Source organism: Octopus sinensis, linkage group LG2, assembly GCF_006345805.1.
Source record: "Octopus sinensis linkage group LG2, ASM634580v1, whole genome shotgun sequence".
Classification (NCBI taxonomy): Eukaryota; Metazoa; Mollusca; class Cephalopoda; order Octopoda; family Octopodidae; genus Octopus; species Octopus sinensis.
Window position 1 is genome coordinate 196,361,589 of NC_042998.1, and position 21,254 is coordinate 196,382,842.

General features: G+C 38.7%; 1 protein-coding gene across 15 annotated transcripts in view; it reads right to left on the reverse strand.

Annotated features, from left to right (window-relative positions):
- Positions 1–21,254, reverse strand: part of LOC115229090 (AP-3 complex subunit mu-1) — a 70,189-nt gene that overhangs the window by 37,667 nt on the left and 11,268 nt on the right. For 13 of the 15 annotated variants that reach the window (XR_004997953.1, XR_004997952.1, XM_029799524.1 and 10 more), the window contains exons 5-9: positions 20,548–20,672; positions 19,886–20,045; positions 18,428–18,541; positions 15,740–15,813; positions 10,121–10,138 (exon numbers count right to left, since the gene is read on the reverse strand). Coding sequence is in view for 13 of the 15 variants with exons in the window: in XM_029799524.1 (XP_029655384.1) it covers positions 10,121–10,138; positions 15,740–15,813; positions 18,428–18,541; positions 19,886–20,045; positions 20,548–20,672 (491 nt within the window). In the remaining 2 variants the exon portion in view is untranslated. The remainder of the gene's footprint in view (positions 1–10,120; positions 10,139–15,739; positions 15,814–18,427; positions 18,542–19,885; positions 20,046–20,547; positions 20,673–21,254) is intronic. The other 2 variants (XM_036500658.1, XM_029799552.2) reach the window with 1 other exon arrangement.

The following is a 21,254-nucleotide window of genomic DNA, read 5'->3' on the forward strand; positions in this document are numbered from 1 at the left end:
CAGCATGGAAAGCAGATGTTAAATGATGATGATATTGATAATGATGATGATGATGAATCATTATCATTTTACATCTGCTTTCCATGCTGGCATAGGTTGGATAGTTCATCACGGAGTTAGCATGTATTCAGGAGGACTGCTGCCCCCCTAAATGAGTGAGAGGACCTAATCTCCCTCACGTTTCATATTAATCATGGTTTCTACAGCTGGATGCCCTTCCTAGCACCAACCACTTTACAAAAAGTATTCTGTGTTTGTTTTTCATGGCACAAGCACTTAGTTATGTCTTCAACATAACTAAGGAACTCAAAACCCAATGTGTCTGGTTGCTGGCCAGCCTCTTTACAGAGTGGTAAGCTTAAGTGATAGAGGCAGTGAATGATGGCTTATAAAAAGGATACAGGATAAGAGGTGGGATAGAAGTATTCAGCATTCTAAGATAGTCATGTTATTCAAGATAATGCAAAGTGACTGATATCAGCATCATCATCATTTAATCTCCATGCTGGTATAGAATGGATAATTCAACAAGATCTGACAAGTTGGAGGCCTGCGTTGGATTACAATGTCTGCTTTGGCATGGTTTTTATGTCTGGTTACCATCTTCATGCCAACCACTTTACAGAATGTTCTGGGTGCTGTTTTCGTGACACTGGCACCAGTGAGGTCAACAAGTAACTTGCAAGACAAAATAGGTCGGTCTGACATACATATATATATATATATATATATATATGTGTGAGTTTGGAAAGATATATTGTCCAGGCGGATACTGTGGTGGCTCTCAGTTATGTTCCAGGTTATGGCTAACTGCATTGATTAGACTTTAACATCTATGACAACTATTAGTTGTCACTGACTCTGTAAATTCCTCCGATGGGTAATTCCGTGACTGCTTCACTGGATGGTAATATAATCTAGAGTGTATATTAGAAATAGTTATAATAATAGAGGACATGGAGACATGTTCAACCTCAACATTTTTTCCTCTTATTTTATAATTACATACGGTATATTTTTATGACTGTTATGACCTACACGTGTTTCTACATGTTACTATATTCAGCCTAGCATATGTTTCACCCACTTTACACTACCAAACATAGACAACACAGCCAGTAAATCTCTCTATATATAAAGCTGAAGTTGTCTGTGTATGGCGGAAGTTAAAGAGTGATTCAATGGTCGAGAGTTTCATGCATTAGCACTCAAAAGTTTGATCTATATATGTAAAGCTGAAGTTGTCTGTTTATGGCAGGTTTGGTAGCCTTCAATTAACACTATCTCCTCCAAGACCCTGCGGCACAAGTTGACCAAAATTGAGAGTATGATAGAAGAAGGCTTGCTCTTCCTTCCGTAGAAGAAAAAATTCAAATCAGACCATGTTAACACTAAAAATTATTTACATCAAAAAGGTGCTTTTTTTCTATGAAAATCCCTATTTTTTACGATTTTTTGACTGCTGTGTCGCCATTTTTCGGTGTATTTCAACCAGAAAAATGTTCACTTAAAGAGAATAACAAGCTACATAATGCAAAATTTTTACTTTTCAAAAATTCCAATTCTAAAGGGTCAAAACAAACCCGAGCAACGCCAGGCGATACTACTAGTATATAACTAAAAACATTACATGACAAGCAATACACTTGAATATAAGGTTGTTAGGTATCTGACTACTACAATAGATAAACAGGCCATCCAAAACAATAATATTAACCTTGACCTAGTTAGGTAGAACCCTGGCTACAGCAAGTGTGAAACAGGGGTCAACCATACAAGTTTCAAAACAACTTCCCTTACCTCCCACTGAACCCTAACTAACAAACAACTAACTGTATTCAGTTCATTTTGAAACAAGCCAAATGGACTGACCCTGAAGAAGCTGCACAGAAAGTCATGCACAGTTGCATGTGCAACTGGTCGTGTTTTGTACAGCGAAAACATATGTAGGTTGTAACAACTGTAAAAATATGCCGTATGTAATTATAACACGAGAGAAAAATCTTGAAGATGAACACATCTCCATATTCTATATAATTATTGCTATACATATATATATATATAAGTTCAGTAAAAATTTAGATTCAGTTGAATATGGTACTTAAGTTGAAGGCACCAGAATTTGGTATGGTATTATCCATATAATTCAAAATGGGGTGATTACAATCAAAATAAGCAACAAGGATATCCAGAGGTAATGCAGTACGACCATTTCATGTGACTCCATTTAATTGAATAATGCAAATATTACATCAATTTATATTCTATATTTTTATGCAGCTGAAGATTGCTCTACATTTTAAAACTGATGTAATATTTCCATTGTTCAATTAAATGGAGTCGCATGAAACGATTGTACTGCATTACCTCTGGATATCCTTGTTGCTTGTTTTGATTATATATATATATATATCGTTGTGGCACTCCGTTGGTTATAACGAGAGTTCCAGTTGATCCGATCAACAGAACACCCTGCTCGTAAAATTAACGTGCAAGTGGCTGAGCACTCCACAGACGTGTGTACCATTAATGTAGTTCTCGGGGGAGATTCAGCGTGGCACAGAATGTGTCAAGGCTGGCCCCTTTGAAATACAAGTACAGCAGAAACAGGAAGAAATAGTGAGAGAAAGTTGTGGTGAAAGAGTGGAGCAGGGTTCGCCACCCCCCACCCCCTGCTGGAGCCTCGTGGAGATTTAGGCACCTTCACTCAATAAATATTCACAATGCCTGGTCTGGGAAGCGAAACCGCGATCCTACGACCACAAGTCTGCTGCCCTAACCACTGGGCCATTGCGCCTCCAAATATATATATGTATACATATATATACATACATATATATACATACATATATATACATACATATATATACATACATATATATACATACATATATATACATACATATATATACATACATATATATACATACATATATACATACATATATATACATACATATATATACATACATATATATACATATATATACATACATATACATACACACACACACACACACACACACATATACACATATACACACACCACACACACATATACACATATACACACACACACACATACACACACACACACATATACACACACACACACACACACACACACACACACACACACACACACACACACACATATATATATATATATACATATCTACATACATATATATGCTAATATCAAAAGTGAGAATGAGTGCTCAATGCTGCATTGGTGGATAAATATTCTTTATTTGTGGGTTAACAAGGCTACCATTTGTTTCATGCAGAGAGAAATCTCTTAACAATCACAAGCCTGCCACATAGGAATGTTGGCACTTGACTCCATTGACCCCTTCGTAATAGTCATTTTAACATTCACCATGTCATGCTAGCATGGGTCAGACAGGATTCGTTGAGGTAACCCTTACTTGTTTACCCACAGCCAAAGATATTTTCACAGAAGACTGAAAATGAAGACTCTAGCTGGAGGATCCTTTATCAATCTGAATAACTATATCTAACAGCAGCAGCACCAGCAGCAATGCCCCAGTGGTTAGGGCAGCGGACTCGCGGTCGGAGAATCGTGGTTTCAATTCCTAGACAGGGCGTTGTGTGTTTATTGAGCGAAAACACCTAAAGCTCCACGAGGCTCCGGCAGGGGGTGGTGGCAACCTTTGTTGTACTCTTTCGCTCCAACTTTCTCTCACTCTTTCTTCCTGTTTCTTGTCCCCGACTTCCTACGCAACTGCTGAGCCTGGATGCGCATTCATCCATCCGTCGATGCTCTCGGTATCGAGGGTTGACCTGCTTTCTCTTCTGCGGGTCTTACGAATAGCAAAGGACCATGTTTAGACTTCTTCCACTACACTGGGACGAAGACCGCTTCGCTCAACAAACAAACAAGCACCAGCAGCAGTTGATAATAGCCAACTTCATTAGGTTTCTCATCAAAACAAAATGAAACATCAAAGTGGAAGGGTGAGAGAGAGAGAGATAAACATGGGATTTAACAAGAATGTCTGGAAGTAAAAATATAATTAAGTAAAAACGGATCACAATAAAGTAGGGCAGGAATTAAGAGAAACATGAAATTTTAATATTGTAACATCATCTATAAACACAAGTTGATAAAAATATTTTCATTTTTGTATTTGGTTTGCAAGATTCTTAATGTGAACTCGTGTTTTGAAACAGATTTTGTAGTATTTTGGGAAGGTCATTATGTCAATAACACATACACAAACACTGGTTATATTTCACTTCTTTATATTTTTTTTTTTGTCAATTGATTAACCATTTAACCAATTAACTAATTGATTGTTTGATTAATTGTTTGGTCAATCAAATCAGTCAATGAGGTTCACCAGAGTCTATTTCACATCTGAATCAGACCTAGAGTAGAGAGGGCATGTCATTGATGAAGTGGTAAATGGTAAATGGTGATGAAAGGACTTTGACAAACCTGACTGATTGATTATCCAAATGATTAATCAAACAATTATTATCATCGTCGTCTGCTTTCCATGCTGGAATGGGTTAAAAAGTTTATCAGGAGTTGGTAAGGACAAGATCCGTACCAGGCCCCATTATCTATTTTAGCAAGGTTTCCTAATGCCAAACACTTTACAGAATGTACTGGGTGCTTTTTTATGTGGCATCAGTGCCAGTGTTTTAGACATGGCACCAACACCAGTGCTGTTTACATGGCACCAGCACCGACAGAAACACCAAGTACCTTGCAAAGACAAAAACTTGGCGGGGAGTAGATTATTTAATTGATTAAATGGTTAACCAGTTGACAAATAAACAATAAAAGAAGTGAAACAGAACCAGTGTGTGTGTGTATGTATTATTGGCGTAATGACCCTCCTGAGACACAGGTAAATAATGTATTTGAATATGAAGATATTTAAAAGATAATTATTTGAAATCTAATTATGAAGAAACCAACAAACAGAAACAAAAACTCAAAGTTGTAAATTTCACATCACAACAAACCCTAAAATTGAACAGAAATTTCTAGAATACTACATTGTATTTGAATACTAAGCATTACTAAATTCTATTGGAATACTAAACATTGCTAAATTCTATTGGAACACTATAGAATGCTATATTACTTCAAGACATTCCTTCCATTAACTGCCGACTGGGAGGCCACAAGAATTTTGACACCTTCCAATAATATTGCATATTAGAAAATTACTATTTGTAAATCTCACAATGAGAGATATTCAGCAACAGTACTTTGGAGTAAAGATTGTTTGCCAACATAACATGGCAGTCCTGGTTTAGGACGAATGTTGCTGTAATTTAGCCCCAGGAGACATCATCTCCAGCTGGCTTTACGACATGATCTGTGTCCTTATATTTTCGAATAAGGGAATCTAGCACCCCCATTCAGCTCAAAACAATATCTGTGTATCGCAATTTCCAGGTTATTTCCCTTCATCAGCACAGAATAATTGTTCAGCTAGAGGTGGGGCTGCCAAATTCCCATTCAAAATATGCAGTTTTTTAAGTGACAACTAGTCACTGATCTATGAATTAGAAAATTACTATTTGTAAATCTCAGAACAAGATTGTTGTGAGATGAGTGGGGGTGCTAGATTCCCTTGTTCAAAAATATAAGGTTACAGATCGTGTTGTATAGCCAGCTGGAGACGATGTCGCCTGGAGCTAAATTACAGCAACATTCATCCTAAACCAGGACTGCCATGTTATGATGGCAAACAATCAGTATTGCATATTGTTCCTTGCAGCGGTGCCAAGCAGCAGCGATGCTACCAGTGAACAGCCAAATTCTTGCAGAAAACTATAGAACACTACTAAATTCTATTGGAAACAAAAGAGAGATCTAAGCAAAAAGAACTACCTACAGAATATTCCAGCATTGGTAAGAGGAAGCAAAAGAAGGAGCGAAAGAATCAGAAAGTCTCAGTGGAAGTCTGCTGCTCTGATATTAGTTGCAGCCAGGGTGATTAAAGAAAACATTCACATCCTCATTAGTTATGGCATTAACCAAACGATTAGTGGACAAATATATTAGTAGAAGAGATAATGAACGAAACTGAGGGATTAGTTGAGAAGACTCGAGAGAGAAAGACTCAGGAGAGAAAGACTCGAGAGAGGAAGACTCAGGAGAGAAAGACTCAGGAGAGAAAGACTCGGGAGAGAAAGACAGTCATTAATATTGAGAACAGGAAGGAGAGAAAGAGAGCAAATGGTTTTTAAGAACATAGTTTTAGAGACAATGAGATGTCAACCAATATAAAACTTTAATATGGTGTTGTTGCTGTTGTTGTTGTTAATGGTGGTGGTGGTGGTTAGGTAAGCTGAGGCATAGCTGTATAATTAAGAAGCTCGCTTTGCAGCCGTGTGATTCCCGGTTCAATCCTATGGTGTGACACTTTGGGTAAGCATCTCCTATCACAGCTTCTGGTTGACCGATACCTTGGGAGGGGAATTTGAAACAAAATTCAGTACAAACCCAGAAAATAATAAAGGAATCCCCTAATTTTACATTTTATTCTATTGAGTCCTTCAATGAAGGACCAATGCCCTTCATTCTTGAATTAAGACAACCAATGGATTATATATATATATGTATGTATGTATGTATGTATGTATGTTAGGTGTGGCTGTGTGGTAAGAAGTTTGCTTTGCAACCACATGGTTCTGGGTTCAGTCTCACTGTGTGGCACCTTGGTCAAGTGTCTTCTGCTATAACCTTGGGCCAACCAATGCCTTGTGAGTGGATTTGGTAGGCAGAAACTGAAAGAAGCCCATTGTGTGTGTGTGTCTGTGATTGTCCCCCACTACTGCTTGAAAACCAGTGTAGGGGTATTTATGTCCCCGTAACTTAGCAGTTAGGCAAAATAAACTGATAGAATAACTTATCAGGCTTAAAAAAAATAATAAGTACTGGGGTTAATTTAGTCAATTAAAAATTCTTCGAAGCAGTGCCCCAGCATGGCCACAGTCTAATGACTGAAACAAGTGGGGAAAAAAGTATTATATACGTATGTTTTCTTCTGTTTTTAATTACTCTTTACTCTTTTTACACTTTTACTTGTTTCAGTCATGTGACTGTGGCCATGCTGGAGCACCGGCTTTAGTCGAGCAAATCGACCCCAGGACTTATTCTTTGTAAGCCTAGTACTTATTCTATCTGTCTCTTTTGCCGAACCGCTAAGTTACAGGGACGTAAACACACCAGCATCGGTTGTCAAGCGATGTTGGGGGACAAACACAAACACACAAACATATACACACATGTACATATATACGACGGGCTTCTTTCAGTTTCCATCTAGCAAATCCACTCACAAGGCTTTGGTGGGCCCGAGGCTATAGTGGAAGACACTTGCCCAAGGTGCCACGCAGTGGGACTGAACCCAGAACCATGTGGTTCGTAAGCAAGCTACTTACCACACAGCCACTCCTTTGCCTAGTAGTTGAAGTTTCTCTGTAAAGAAGGAACTGGTTTGTAACAAAGATACAAAGTTCTATCAATGGAATGCAGATTAGAGAAACAAAGTCACATGGTGAACTTGAGAGAAGTCTGGAAGAGCAAAAGAAATTGATTGTATAGAATTTTGTCAGCATATGTAAACTACTAAGGTTTTCCTCTGTCAAAAGACAGCAGTCTACAAGAAGGAGACACAGTGGAACTGTGCCAGTCATGCTATCATACAAGTACAGTAAGACTTTATGATGAGTACGGATGAAGAATCGAAGTATATTATTTACATTAGTTTTTAACAGTGGAATTCAAAGTAGATAAATAATCATTTCTATTATAGGCACAAGGCCTGGATTTTTGTAGGGAGGAGGAGGACAATCAATTATATTGACCCCAATGCCTGACTGGTATTTAATTCAATGACCTCGAAAGGATGAAAGGCAAAGTTGACCTCGACGGAATTTGAACTCAGAGCATAGTGACAGATGAAATACCACTAAGCATTTTGCCCAGTGTGCTAACGATTCTGCCAACTCACTGCCTTAGATAATTAACAGTATGTAAATATTGGTCTTTAAAAAGAAAATCAATTTTTCTATCCAAGTTCAGGCATGGCTCTGTGGTAAGAAGCTTGCTTCCCAACCACATAGATCCGGGTTCAGTTCCACTGCATGGCACGTGTCTTCTACTATAACCTCAAGCCAAAGTCTTGTGAGTGGATTTGGTAGATGGAAACTGAAAGAAGCCCATCATATATGTGTGTGTCTGTATTTGGCGCCTACCACTTGACAACCAGGGACAGTGTGTTTACATCCCTGTAACTTAGCAGTTCAGCAAAAGAGGCCGATAGATTAAGTACAGGGGTCGATTCCTTCAACTAAAATTTTTCAAGGCAGTGCCCCAGTATGGCCGCAGTCAAATTACTGTAGCAAGTAAAAGAGAGAAGACAAAAGAAGTATTTTTTTAAACTCAATAGTCAACATGCTGTATGTTATAACTTTATCTACTTTCTGCTCCACAATTAGAAAAATAATTTACTTCGTATCTCTCTCAAAGTTTCTACTTTGTTATAACGTAAACATCTTACAATTCTTATTGGTATGAACAAAGCTTCTAAATTGGACGGAAAAATTTGAAGGGGGTGCTTTGGTGTAATGGTTAGAATATCTGTCATGTCCACAGAAGATCTGGCTTCATGTCCCATGGGAAGCCTTCAACTTTTTTCCATCCAAAAGTTTTTTTTTAACACAATATTCTACAAGCTATTATTTATAGCTTTAGCTACTTCAAGGTCCATAATTAAAAATGATTTACTTCATATCTCTTGAGTTTTCTAAATTCTTATAACAATGATAAATGTGTGTGTGTGTGTGTTGTGTGTGTGTGTGTGTGTGTGTGTGCGTGTGTGCGTGCATGTGTGTGTGTGTGTGTGTGTGTGTGTGTGTGTGTGTTTATAAATGATTAACATGACTCTTCGATGATTTCATTATTTAAATTTCAACACATCATCTCCAACCACATCCCTTGCTAGTTTATGTACCACTCGGATATCTACAAAAACTTCTTGGAAACGTTTTTATAAAAAAAAAAAAAAATTTAATTTTTCTAATGACAATGCAGTTTCTTTAAGAAAGGAAGAAAAAAATGAGACTATAACATAAGAGTCTCTAATAAATGGTTTTTAATAATAATAATAATAATAATAATAATAATAAATAGAAGAGTGCCACATCATGTGAAATTGGCTGAACGATATTTCGGCATCTAGCATGTCTTCCACAGGTTCAAAATTGCATGTCAGTCTACTTGGCTTTTTTGTTTAGACTTTATAGGACTGAGGTAACTCATCCAGAAGTTATACACAAATAAATAGAAGAGTGCCACATCATGTGAAATTGGTTCTATTTATTTGTGTATAACTTCTGGATAAGTTACCTTGGTCCTCATCATTGTTTAACGTCCGCTTTCCATGCTAGCATGGGTTGGACGGTTCGACCGGGGTCTGGGAAGCCAGAAGGCTGCATCAGGCCCAGTCTGATCTGGCAGAGTTTCTACGGCTGGATGCCCTTCCTAACGCCAACCACTCTGAGAGTGTAGTGGGTGCTTTTTACGTGCCACCAGCACAGGTGCCAGGCGAGGCTGGCAATGGCCACGATCGGTTGGTGATTTTTATGTGCCACCGGCATGGAGGCCAGTTGGGGCGGCGCTGGCAACGGCCACGTTCGGATGAATTCTTTTCCATGCCACCGGCACTGGTATCACAACTACAATTTCCATTGATTTTTGAGCGATTTCGATTTCTGGTCCTATATAGTCTTAACAAAAAATGAAATAGACTGACATGTAATTTTGAACCTGTGGAAGGCACGCTAGATGCCGAAATATCGTTCAACCAATTTCACATGATGTGGTACTCTTCTATTTATTTGTGTATAACTTCCGGATGAGTTACCTCGGTCCTATAAAGTCTAATAATAATAATAATAATAATAATAATAATAATAATAATAATAATAATAGTAATAAAAGGCTAGCAAGAGACATGGTGCAGATAAGTAACAAAAGGAAGCAATTTGCTTGTGTGCAACAAGCAGCGCAAGACTGTTTCTGTTAGTAAGAACTTGTCCACGGGGTTAGTCAGAACGGTGCACTTACCATAATCTACTATTTAATCTGCAAAGAACCAAGATAATATTTAAGTGCAACAAGGGTCTCACATATCTAATTATACATGCAAGTTTCATTAACACTGGTACACAGATGGGAAATATTTATTTTTTTTTTAATTAATTTTAATTAAACTTAATTAGTTTCATTTGGTATTCTTGGTAGTGTTGTACAACTCTGGGTCAGCTGTAATCAAGTAAACTTATGATCAAAGGCTTTTCAGTTATGACCATCCCACCTTTTGTATATTTGTCCTGTGTGTCTAAATTAAAAAAAAAAAAGTGCCCTTTTTTAAAGCCTAGCCAGGTTCATGGGCTTGGTTTCCCGGTTTCTATGGTGTATGTGTTCCCCAGCTGGACGGGACGCCAGTCCATCGCAGCGTTACTCATTTTCGCCATCTGAGTGGACTGGAGCAACGTGAAATGAAGTGTTTTGTTCAAGGAGACAACGTGTCGCCCGGTCCAGGAATCGAAACCACAATCTTACGATCATGATGCTGACACCCTAACCACTAAGCCACGCGCCTCCACGTCTAAATTAAAGACAGTAGAATTTGACTTGAGTGAGATTTGGTCATGATTTCAAGCGACCACATACAGGATCCTTTATTGGTTAATATCTGTTGGTGTCAGACTGTTGTGTTGTCCAAGTTAGTAGATGTCCGATTTTTTTGTCATAATATTTATAATAACAGTTACAATATTAATTGCTAATTAACGTTAGTTTCTAGTTCAAGTTATGTCATTAGTTGTTGGTGAGTTTCAATGGAGTTTCTTTCTGCCTAAAGATTTAGTGAAGCAATATAAATATAATTTGTTTAAATTTCCATCCATAACAAGTTGAAAACATATCTTAAATTTACTGATAATGAAAAAAGACTCAAGGGGCCGGATGACCCTTCAATTTAAATCCTGCTAAAACCATTTTTGATTCTCTTAATCCTTCGCTTATCCGAAGCATTCTCATAAGTTTGTCCTAAGCAACCATGTTTGTTGTCAGACATTTAGTTAGCCCATGTTTCATATATCATCATCATTATCATCCTCATTTAACATCCATTTTCCATGCTGGTATGGGCTGAATGGTTTGACTGAAGCTTTCAAGACCAAGAGCCACACCAGCTTCCATTGTCTGTTTTGGCATGGTTTCTATGGCTGGATGCCCTTCCAAATGCCAACCACTTTACAGAGTGTACTGGGTGCTTTTTATGTGCCGCCAACCCCAGTGCTTTCTGTGTGCCACTAGCACACTCTGAGTGACACAAAGCTTTCCTTTCATAAGCCCCAAGTTACTCTAGTGGTTGGAAAGAATTCAGCATGTGCTTCAAATATGATACATGGATGCCAGTGTATCACATGTGGCCTGTGTATCACATGTGGCCTGTGTATCACATGTGATCTGTGTATCACATGTGGCCTGTGTATCACATGTGGTACAAAGGATAGGAAAAAGGTTAAAGACCAGTCAGTTAAAGACGGGCAAAACTCAGGGCATTTTGGTAGGGCCTCTGAAACTGGTAGGAAAAAGATCTTTAGATGCTTAAAATGATAGGTATCCGATGACCAGGTGGTAATCATGTTAAACTAGACAACAGTTTAATTAAATAATTAAAGATAAGTACAGCTACCAACAGGCTCCCATGTTGTTTTCATCTACTCCAATTTCAATCACAATGTTTAGAACAGTCCAAGATAATGATAAAAGATTCCTGCCGCAGACACCTGTCAATAGGATTGGATGTGGAACCATAGGATTGTGAAGTATCTTAATCACATGGCTATACCAATACCAAACAGATTTTGCTGCTATTAGTAGCAGATCAAGCACACCTTTATATTGGTTCCTCCCTCAATGGCTCAGGAAAGTTTTATAGATGAGCAACATATTTAATTAATCAATCAGTTAATTAGTCTCACATGCAATCTAGAAAGTTTTCTGAGTTACACAGGATTAATTAGTTTATCCATAATAGAAATTAGTAAGATAAACGATGAAATGTTAATTAATGACATTTAAAAAAATATGAAACAAGCTGTCAGAATTGGTAAAATAAAGGACAAAATGCCATGCAATATTTAGTTAAGTTTTTTTATATATATATGACAGGCTTCTTTCAGTTTCCATCCGCTAAATCCACTCACAAGGCTTTGGTTGGCCCGAGGCTATAGTAGAAGACACTTGCCCAAAGTGCCATGCAGTGGACTGAACTTGGAACCTTGTGGTTGGTAAGCAAGCTACTTCCCACACATCAATCCTGCACCTATTATACTCATATTATATTCATATTTTGTACAGGCTTCTGATACTAGATTTCAAGGTAAAATTTACTGCACATTTTCTCAACATGACAAATTTGTAACACTTTTGCCTACGTTCTTTTAGTACAAATATATCGAGGTTACTTGCCATATTTTTTATTAACTGATATTATCCATGCAATTAGTAGATAAAAACTCTGTCCAAAATAAGCAAGAGAGCTGTTCAATGAATTGTCATTTACAATCTATGGACCTCTTATCTTTGTAGTTTTATAAAAAAAAAATGCTGTGTATAGACCCATTTTAACACCCTTTATTTCTAATTCAATGACTACCGGCACCAGTGTAGAATTATCAACAAGTCTTTAGTTAACTATTTAAATATACTAACTTTAAATATACAATACTTTGGCATTTTACCTTACTGGGACCACTTTTCTATTCAAATATACCAGTATAGCAGTTTTATCAATACAATAGTACTTCGGTATTCGAACAACTCTGATCATGAATAAATCATGCTATATATATATATGTGGAGGTGCAATGGCCCAGCAGTAAGGCCAGCAGACTCGCGGTCGTAGGATCGCGGTTTCGATTCCCAGACCGGGCGTTGTGAGTGTTTATAGAGCGAAAACACCTAAAAGCTCCACAACGCTCCTGCAGGGGGTGGTGATCCCTGCTGTACTCTTTCACCACTCTTTCTCCCACTCTTTCTGTTGGCCTGCTTGCTTAGCCAGCGGGGTGGCGTCATTCAAAGGCTAAAACAATGCGAACGCATTGTGACCAGCGATGTGTAACAACATCTGATGGTCTGGTCGGTCACGTGATATATATATATAAAGCATGATATATTCGTGATCAGAGGCAGTCGTAAACCGAAGTTCTACTCTATGATAGTTTTACTGAACTTATTCTAAATCCTGTTAAAATCTCCATATTGCTATTCCATAGAATAGTGGAATGGTGAAGAACAAAGGAATAAAATAAACGTTTTTTACTTACTGTTTTATAATTATTAGGAATTAGTCAACAATGCAAATATTTTCAGGTGACAATATAAGTAAAAAGGTGAAATCAAACGCTACTGAGATTAAAGGAAAAATAATGCTTTAAATAGGAAATGACGAGAGCAATAAACAAAATAATTCATTTTGTCTCTATGATGTAAACTATTTACCTTCTTCCTTAATTACTACAATTGGTTACTTTAATATATTGATAGTATTGATCTACATTGATGAGAGATATTTACTCAACTGATTTTTATCACTGACGATTATCAAACAATCTAATAATGTATTATATTTATAATCTACCATCATCATCATCATCATCATCATCATTTAACCCTTTCGTTACCAACCCGGCTGAAACCGCCTCTGGCTCTGTAGTACAAATGTCTTGTTTTCATAAGTTTTGAATTAAAATCTTCCACCAAACCTTAGTCACAATTTATGTTCCTAACACTAGCTTAATGATAACTAAGGTATTTTACTAAATTCTTTGCTATCATCATCATCGTCGTTTAGCATCCGCTTTCCATGCTGGCATGGGTTGGACGGTGCAAAGGGGTCTGGGAAGCCAGAAGGCTGCACCAGGCCCAGTCTGATCTGGCAATGTTTCTACGGCTGGATGCCCTTCCTAACGCCAACCACTCCATGAGTGTAGTGGGTGCTTTTTACGTGCCACCGGCACAGGTGCCAGGCGAGGCTGGCAAACGGCCACGATCGGATGGTGCTTTTTACATGCCACCGGTACGGAAGCCAATCAGGGCAGCACTGGCAACGGCCACATTCGGATGGTTAGAAACACAAAGCATCTCAAAATAAATACGGTAACAAAAGGGTTAATGTCTGTTTTCTATGCTGGCATGGATCGAATGATTTGACAGGAGCTGGCATGGTTGGAGATCTGCATTAGGTTCCACTTGTCTGTTTCAACATGGTTTTTAAAGCTGGAAGCCCTTCCTGATGCCAACCACTTTACAGAGAGTAATGCCTGCTTTCTATGTGGTGCCACCACAGTTTTTTTTTACTTGGCAAAAGTTATTATTTCAAAGCATGTTTAACAGTAACAATATTGGAGTGGGAACCTTATTGCTGAGGGTAGAGACAAATTTACTGGAAACCTCATGGTGACTGGTCAAATAAACCACCAAGTAATAATCCAAGCCCTGGTCAACATGAATTTTACAATGTACCTTATGAAGCAGTCAACATTGTTTGGTCTCAACTACTCTATGTGGTTCCAAGTTCAATCTTACTGCACAGCACCTTGAGCAAGCTTCTCCTACCATAGTCTTCGGCTGACCAAAGCCTTGTGAGTAGAATACAGTACAAAGAAACTAGACAAGGCCTGTTTTTTGATGGAGTCTTGACCCATCACCTAGTTTAACATTCCCACCCAGCCCTTGGGTGCCTTTAGCAGATTTCTCTCTGTTGCACGCATTTGGGCCAGGTCTTCATCCAAAGACGACTCCCTCCCAACAAGCCTCAGAGACACCCACCTTCCCAAATAAGGGGTCATGGGTACTGTTCTTCGTTCGCTCACTCAGCTGTAGAAATAAGTTGCGACATCACTGGTACCAAGCTGTATTGGCCTTTGCCTTTCCCTTGGACAACATCGGTAGCATGAAGAGGGGAGGCTGGTATGCATGGTGACTGCTGGTCTTCCATAAAACAACCTTGCCCGTACTTGTGCCTAGGAAGGTAACTTTCTGGGTGCAATCCTATGGTCATTCATGACCAAAGGGGGACTTGACCCTTTTATCTTTTACTGTGGAAGAGAAGATCTTTCCTAATTACTCTGATACCTGTGTAGGCATGTCTGTATGGTTAAGAAGTTTGATCTGCAAATACATAGTTTTAGGTTCAACCCTACATCCGAACACGGGCTATAGGGCCCAGGCCAACCAATGCCTTGTGAGTGAATTTGGTAGATGGAAACTGTGTGGAAGCTCATTGTGTAGATAAGTACAAGTTCGTATGTTTGTCACTACTCACCACCACCTGGAAACTTTTACTGCTGGTTTGTTTATGTCCCCTTAACTTAGTCATTCGGTAAAAGAAACTAACTTATCCTAAAGGTAGCAGACATGAAAAAACCCATAAATATTGGGGTCGATTTATCTAAATCGTTCAAGGTAGTTAATCTAACAACTTAGCCACTTAACGTCCTTTTCTAAACTGTTTAGTGAGTAATTCCGAAATTCTGGGATTGCAAAACAAATATAAATAAAGCCTGAATAGTCGCTGCTTCTGATGGGAGGCGGGTGGCCGATGGGACAACAAGGAGATAATGTTCTAAAGCAAAGAAGAAGAAGAAGAAGAAAATGGCAAAAACTCACTTCTGGGCTCCTATATGATAGGAGATGAGTCGAAAGTTACCATCAGGAGGAACAAAAGAAAGAACTCGCTCACTCTGAAAAGACAAAGACAATGGAATGATTGTAATTAGGAACAAAGCTTTGTGTTCGTCTTCATCATATTTAATTCATAACAAACACCACAACAAATATATACATGGACATAGGAGAAGGTGTGGTTGGGTGGTAAGAAGCTTACTTCCCAACCACATGGTTCCGGGTTCAGTCCCACTGAGTGGCACTTTAGCCAAGTGCATTCTACTATATCCCTCAGCTGACCAAAGCCTTCGGAGTGATTTGGTAGATGGAAACTGAAAGAAGCTCATAATATATATATATCATCATCATCATCATCATCATTTAACGTCCGCCTTCCATGCTAGCATGGGTTGGACGGTTCAACTGGGGTCTGGGGAGCCCGAAGGCTGCACCAGGCCAGTCAGATCTGGCAGTGTTTCTACAGCTGGATGCCCTTCCTAACGCCAACCACTCCAAGAGTGTAGTGGGTGATTTTATGTGCCACCGACACAGGTGCCAGACGAGGCTGGCAAACGGCCACGCTCGGATGGTGTTTTTTATGTGCCACCGACACAGGTGCCAGACGAGGCTGGCAAACGGCCACGATCGGATGGTGCTTGTTACATGCCCACAGCACGGAGGCCAGTCGATGCGGTACTGGCTACGGCCACGTTCGGATGGTTTTCTTGTGTGCCACGTGCCACCGGCACTGGTACCACAAAGATACAAATTCCATTGATGTTCATCTATTTTGATTTGTTTTGATTTTGATTTTCACTTGCCTCAACAGGTCTTCACAAGTGTCACAAGAAGGAAGGTATATATATATATATATTGGATCATCCTATAAATAATGTATATAAATAATATACTTCTTTTATTTTTCAAAATTAAGATAAACAAAGTTCTTTTTTATTCTTAAATATACTCTCCTTCATTTTCTGCAATGCTCTTCCATCTATCTGGTAGACTTGCAAGGCCCCTCTTCCAAAATTCACTCATCCATGACAAAAATTACTCCTCCAGTACTGTCCTGACCTCGTCTACAGAATTCATATTTTTCCCGTCCAAATCATTTTGAAAACTGCAGAATAAATGATAATCAGATGGGGCAATGTCCGGTGAATATGGTGGATGGGGCATCATTTCCCATTCAAACTGTTCCAACCTTTCGAATGTCATCCCCACTGTATGTGGCTGAGTATTATCCTGATGGAAGAACACCTTTCATCTTGAAACCAAAGATGGTCATTTTTCTGATGGCATGCAGGTGTCGATGAATAATTGAATGACCAAATCCAAGCTTCTCTGCTAGTTCCTCAACAGTTACAATGGGATTTTCTTCCACCATGGTTTGCAGAACATCCTCTTCAAGCTCTACAGATCTTCCAGAATAAGGCTCATCTTCTAGACTGTAGTTTCCAGCTCAGAATTTCTGGAACCAATGTTGACACTGGCTTACACTTATTGTCCAATCCCCATATACTGCATTAATAGTCCTCACACTTTCCATTGCATTGTTGCCTTCATTGAACTCAAAATATGCCGAATATGCTCCTTTGTCACTTCCATTAAAGCTTTGAAATATTAGCTGTTAAAATCGAACTGCACTCTTCAAAACTTGCACTAAGAATAAGGACAAGGTAAAATTACTACCTGCTTTTATAGCAAGTTGAGGCAGGTAGTTTTCATCACAACTACACTGAAACTGTAGGTTTTATGCCAATATTGGCCTTACAAGGCACCCTCAAAACTCGTGAAAAGTAAAGTTGTTAATTTGGACGACTTCAGAAACATGAAAGATGAGTGTCATATCTTCCTCCTTCGATTAAGCTGTCAAAAGATAATTTATAATTATTTCATCTAAAATCTACCTCCTGGGACTGGCATTATTAAATATCACTATAATATTCAGTAAAGTTTGATGAATTAACCAGTTCTTTCTAATTGCATTCTGACAGAACTATTCATGTAATTACACCAGTCAAGAATTATTTCCATTATGCTGAAGTTATTGCTACTAAAGACAAAAGTCTTTAACCCTTTCGTTACCATATTTCTGTTGAGATGCTCTGTGTTTCATTCAATTTATTTAAAATATAACAAAGAATTTAGTAAAATAACTTAGTTATCATTAAGCTAGTATTGGGAACATAAATTGTGACTAAGGTTTGGTGGAAGATTTTAATTCAGAACTTATGAAAACAAGACATTTGTACTAGAGGCAGTTTCAGCCAGGTTGGTATCAAAAGGGTTAAGAATTGTTTCTCTATTATATATTTTAACCCTTTTGTTACCATATTTCTATTGAGATGCTCTGTGTTTCTTTCAATTATTTTAAATATAACAAAGAATTTAGTAAAACAACTTGGTTATCATTAAGCTAGTGTTAGGAACATAAATTGTAACTAAGGTTTGGTGGAAGATTTTAATTCAGAACTTATGAAAACAAGACATTTGTACTACAGAGCCAGAGGCAGTTTTGGCCGGGTTGTTATCAAAAGGGTTAAGAGCAATTATTCTGGTTTATATGATGAAGATAATAAAGTGCTGTTGACATCTGAAGAGAATGGAATATTTTCCAGAGTTACAACAGAAGGCAGAGGTAAATAAAGAAGAGAGAGAGATGAACAGGGCAGGATATATACTTACTTCCCATCTCTTAAAACGCACGCACGGATGGAAGCTAACATCATCTAACAAGCGTGGATTCATGAAAGACAATGTTAGGTCAGGCATGCCGCTGAGCTTGATCAAGCAATCAATCTGGAAATATAACGACGATAGGGATCAGATAATTAATATGTAATTATTACACTGGCTTCTCAACCATTGTATTCATATTCAAATACAAATCATCATAACTTTCAGGGCTGGATCGAAATTCTATAGAAAATCTATAGAGAGGAACATAAAAATGAGACTATCGCACTGCTAACACAAAAGTAAGGCACAATGTTGCCTTGTAAACCTTTAATATACTTGGTGATATATCATGGTTGCACAACAAAGTACTGTATCCTTGCAGTTCTATATTTAAGAGATGAGGAATTATTCACATTTGACAGATATTTGTCCTCATCTTGTCTGTTGTTAACACGACATTTCGGCTGATATACCCTCCACCCTTCATTAGGTGTCTTGGGGAAATCTCAAACCTGGGTTATCATTCCTAAGATATTTTTCAATGTTGTTATTATTATTATTATTATTATTCAGGTCACTACTTGGAATTGAATTTAGAATCTTGGGGTTAGTAGCTCGTGCTCTTAACCCACGGGCATATGGCATAGTGGTTAAGAGCATGGGCTACTAACCTCAAGATTCCGAGTTCGATTCCAGGCAATGGCGAGGAGGAGGAGGAAGAGGATGCCACCGACGACATTTCCTGCAAAAGAGGGAGACCCAGGAAGATATGTGATGAGGTGGTGAAGCATGACCTTCAAATGTTGGGCTTCACAGAGACAATGACGAAAGACTGAGACCTCTGGAGACATGCTGTGACTGAGAAGACCAGCAAGGAAAGTGAGATCACAGCCTTGGCCTACACCAGTGTCACATAACCAGACTATTTAAAAAGTACCTTTGAATCGTCAGGCGACATTCCGTGCTTGAGGAGATCTATCGAGTCTAATAAATCAAAATCAAATCAAATCAAATGGAAATTGTAGTTGTGGCCATTACCAGTGCTGGTAGCACGCAATAAGCACCATTCAATCACGTGTGGGTCACTGCCAGAGCTGCTTGACTTGCTCCCTGTGCCAGTGGCACATAAAAACCACCTTCTGAACGTGGTCGATGCCAACCCCACTGCCCCGACTGGTTCCTGTGCCAGTAGCACATAAAAACTACCATCCAAACATGGCCAATGCCAGTGCCGCTTGACTGGCTCCCGTGTCGGTGGCACATAAAAAGCACCCACTACACACACGGAATGGTTGACATTAGGAAGGGCATCCAGCTGTAGAAACATTACCAGATCAGATTGGAGCCTGGTGAGGCCTCCTGGCTTGCCAGTCCCCAGTCAAACTGTCCAACCCATGCCAACATGGAAAACAGACATTAAACGATGATGATGATGATGATGATGAAGAATTATTTTTTACTCACATATCCTTGGATCTCTGCAAAGACTGTTGCACCCGATTTGTCGAGGATGGCATCAATTTCTTCAATGACATCAAAATACGCTTCGTTATTGGTATATTTGACACCTGTCCTTCTCCAGGGAATGTTAGAAAGCTGTCCTGTTGGCAGTATTCCACTGACTCTGATAAATATAAACAAGAAGCCGATCAGATCCTGTCGGACCACCCCAGCATGGAAGGCAGACATATGCATATACATACATATAACGTGTGTTAGTTAGTTGGTTAATTTTTTGGCTCAAAAAGCAAAAAGCAAGGCCATGTAGGGGGACATGGAGTTATGTACAGGGTGGTGTTCATGTAAAGAGTTCAGGCCACTTGTGGTCAAGGGAGACTTTGAACCGAGCGGTCGTCGGCATCTTCACCATCTCGTCTGGCAGCTTATTCCACGGATCCGCAACCCGGATGGAGAAAGCCCCTCTCCTTCGATTGAGATGAAATCGTCGCAGATAGAGCTTTTCAGAATGACCCCACAGCCGACGCTCTGGAGCAGGAGTGAATAACAGCTCTTTCGAGTGGTTACACTTTCCGCTTATGTGTCTATGTGTGTGCATGTTTGTGAATGGAGGTGTGTGTATATGCAAGAGGCGTTAGGTTTTGTTGAGAAGTAATGCCGATACGTACCCAGTAGATTTACCAGTGACAGTGTCGGTGATCGTCCTCAGGAAGTTGGGGGGTTTAATCAGCTCCTTGAGAACATTGGATTCTACTGCCAATGGAAAGCCATTGTCCAGCATTTCATCAAGAAGCTAAAACAATAATAATAATAATGAATGAATGAATAATAACAATAAATAATAATAATAATAAATGAATAATAACAATAATAATGACAATGAATGATAATAGTAAGAACAATTAATAATAACAATTAATAATAATAATAATAATAATAATATATAATAATAATAATAATAATAATAATAATAATAATGTTTTGTCTTGGTATAAAAGATGGGCTACAGCAAATATTCTGCTCAATACCACAGATTTGCTTGTCAGTTGTTTGACTTTAACAAGTTGACCATGTCCCTTAGTGGCTGACGATATGTGCATCTCTGATCACGAGCAGAAGTAGTGGGGGAGCATCATAGCCATGTGTTGAGAAGGATTCTTTGGGGTTTGAATAATTCACCTCTGGAAACATGGGTGTTTCGTTCAACATCCTTAAACAACCCTTATTCAGGGACCTTTTGAGTGGGATGGGTTACTCGATCTGAAGAAAATTCTAACTGGGCTCCACCTGCAAGGTCATGTGCTGTTTATCTTGATATGAGATCACCATGTCGCGCACAAATGGTTGTGATGCATGTGCCTGGTGTGCCCTTATC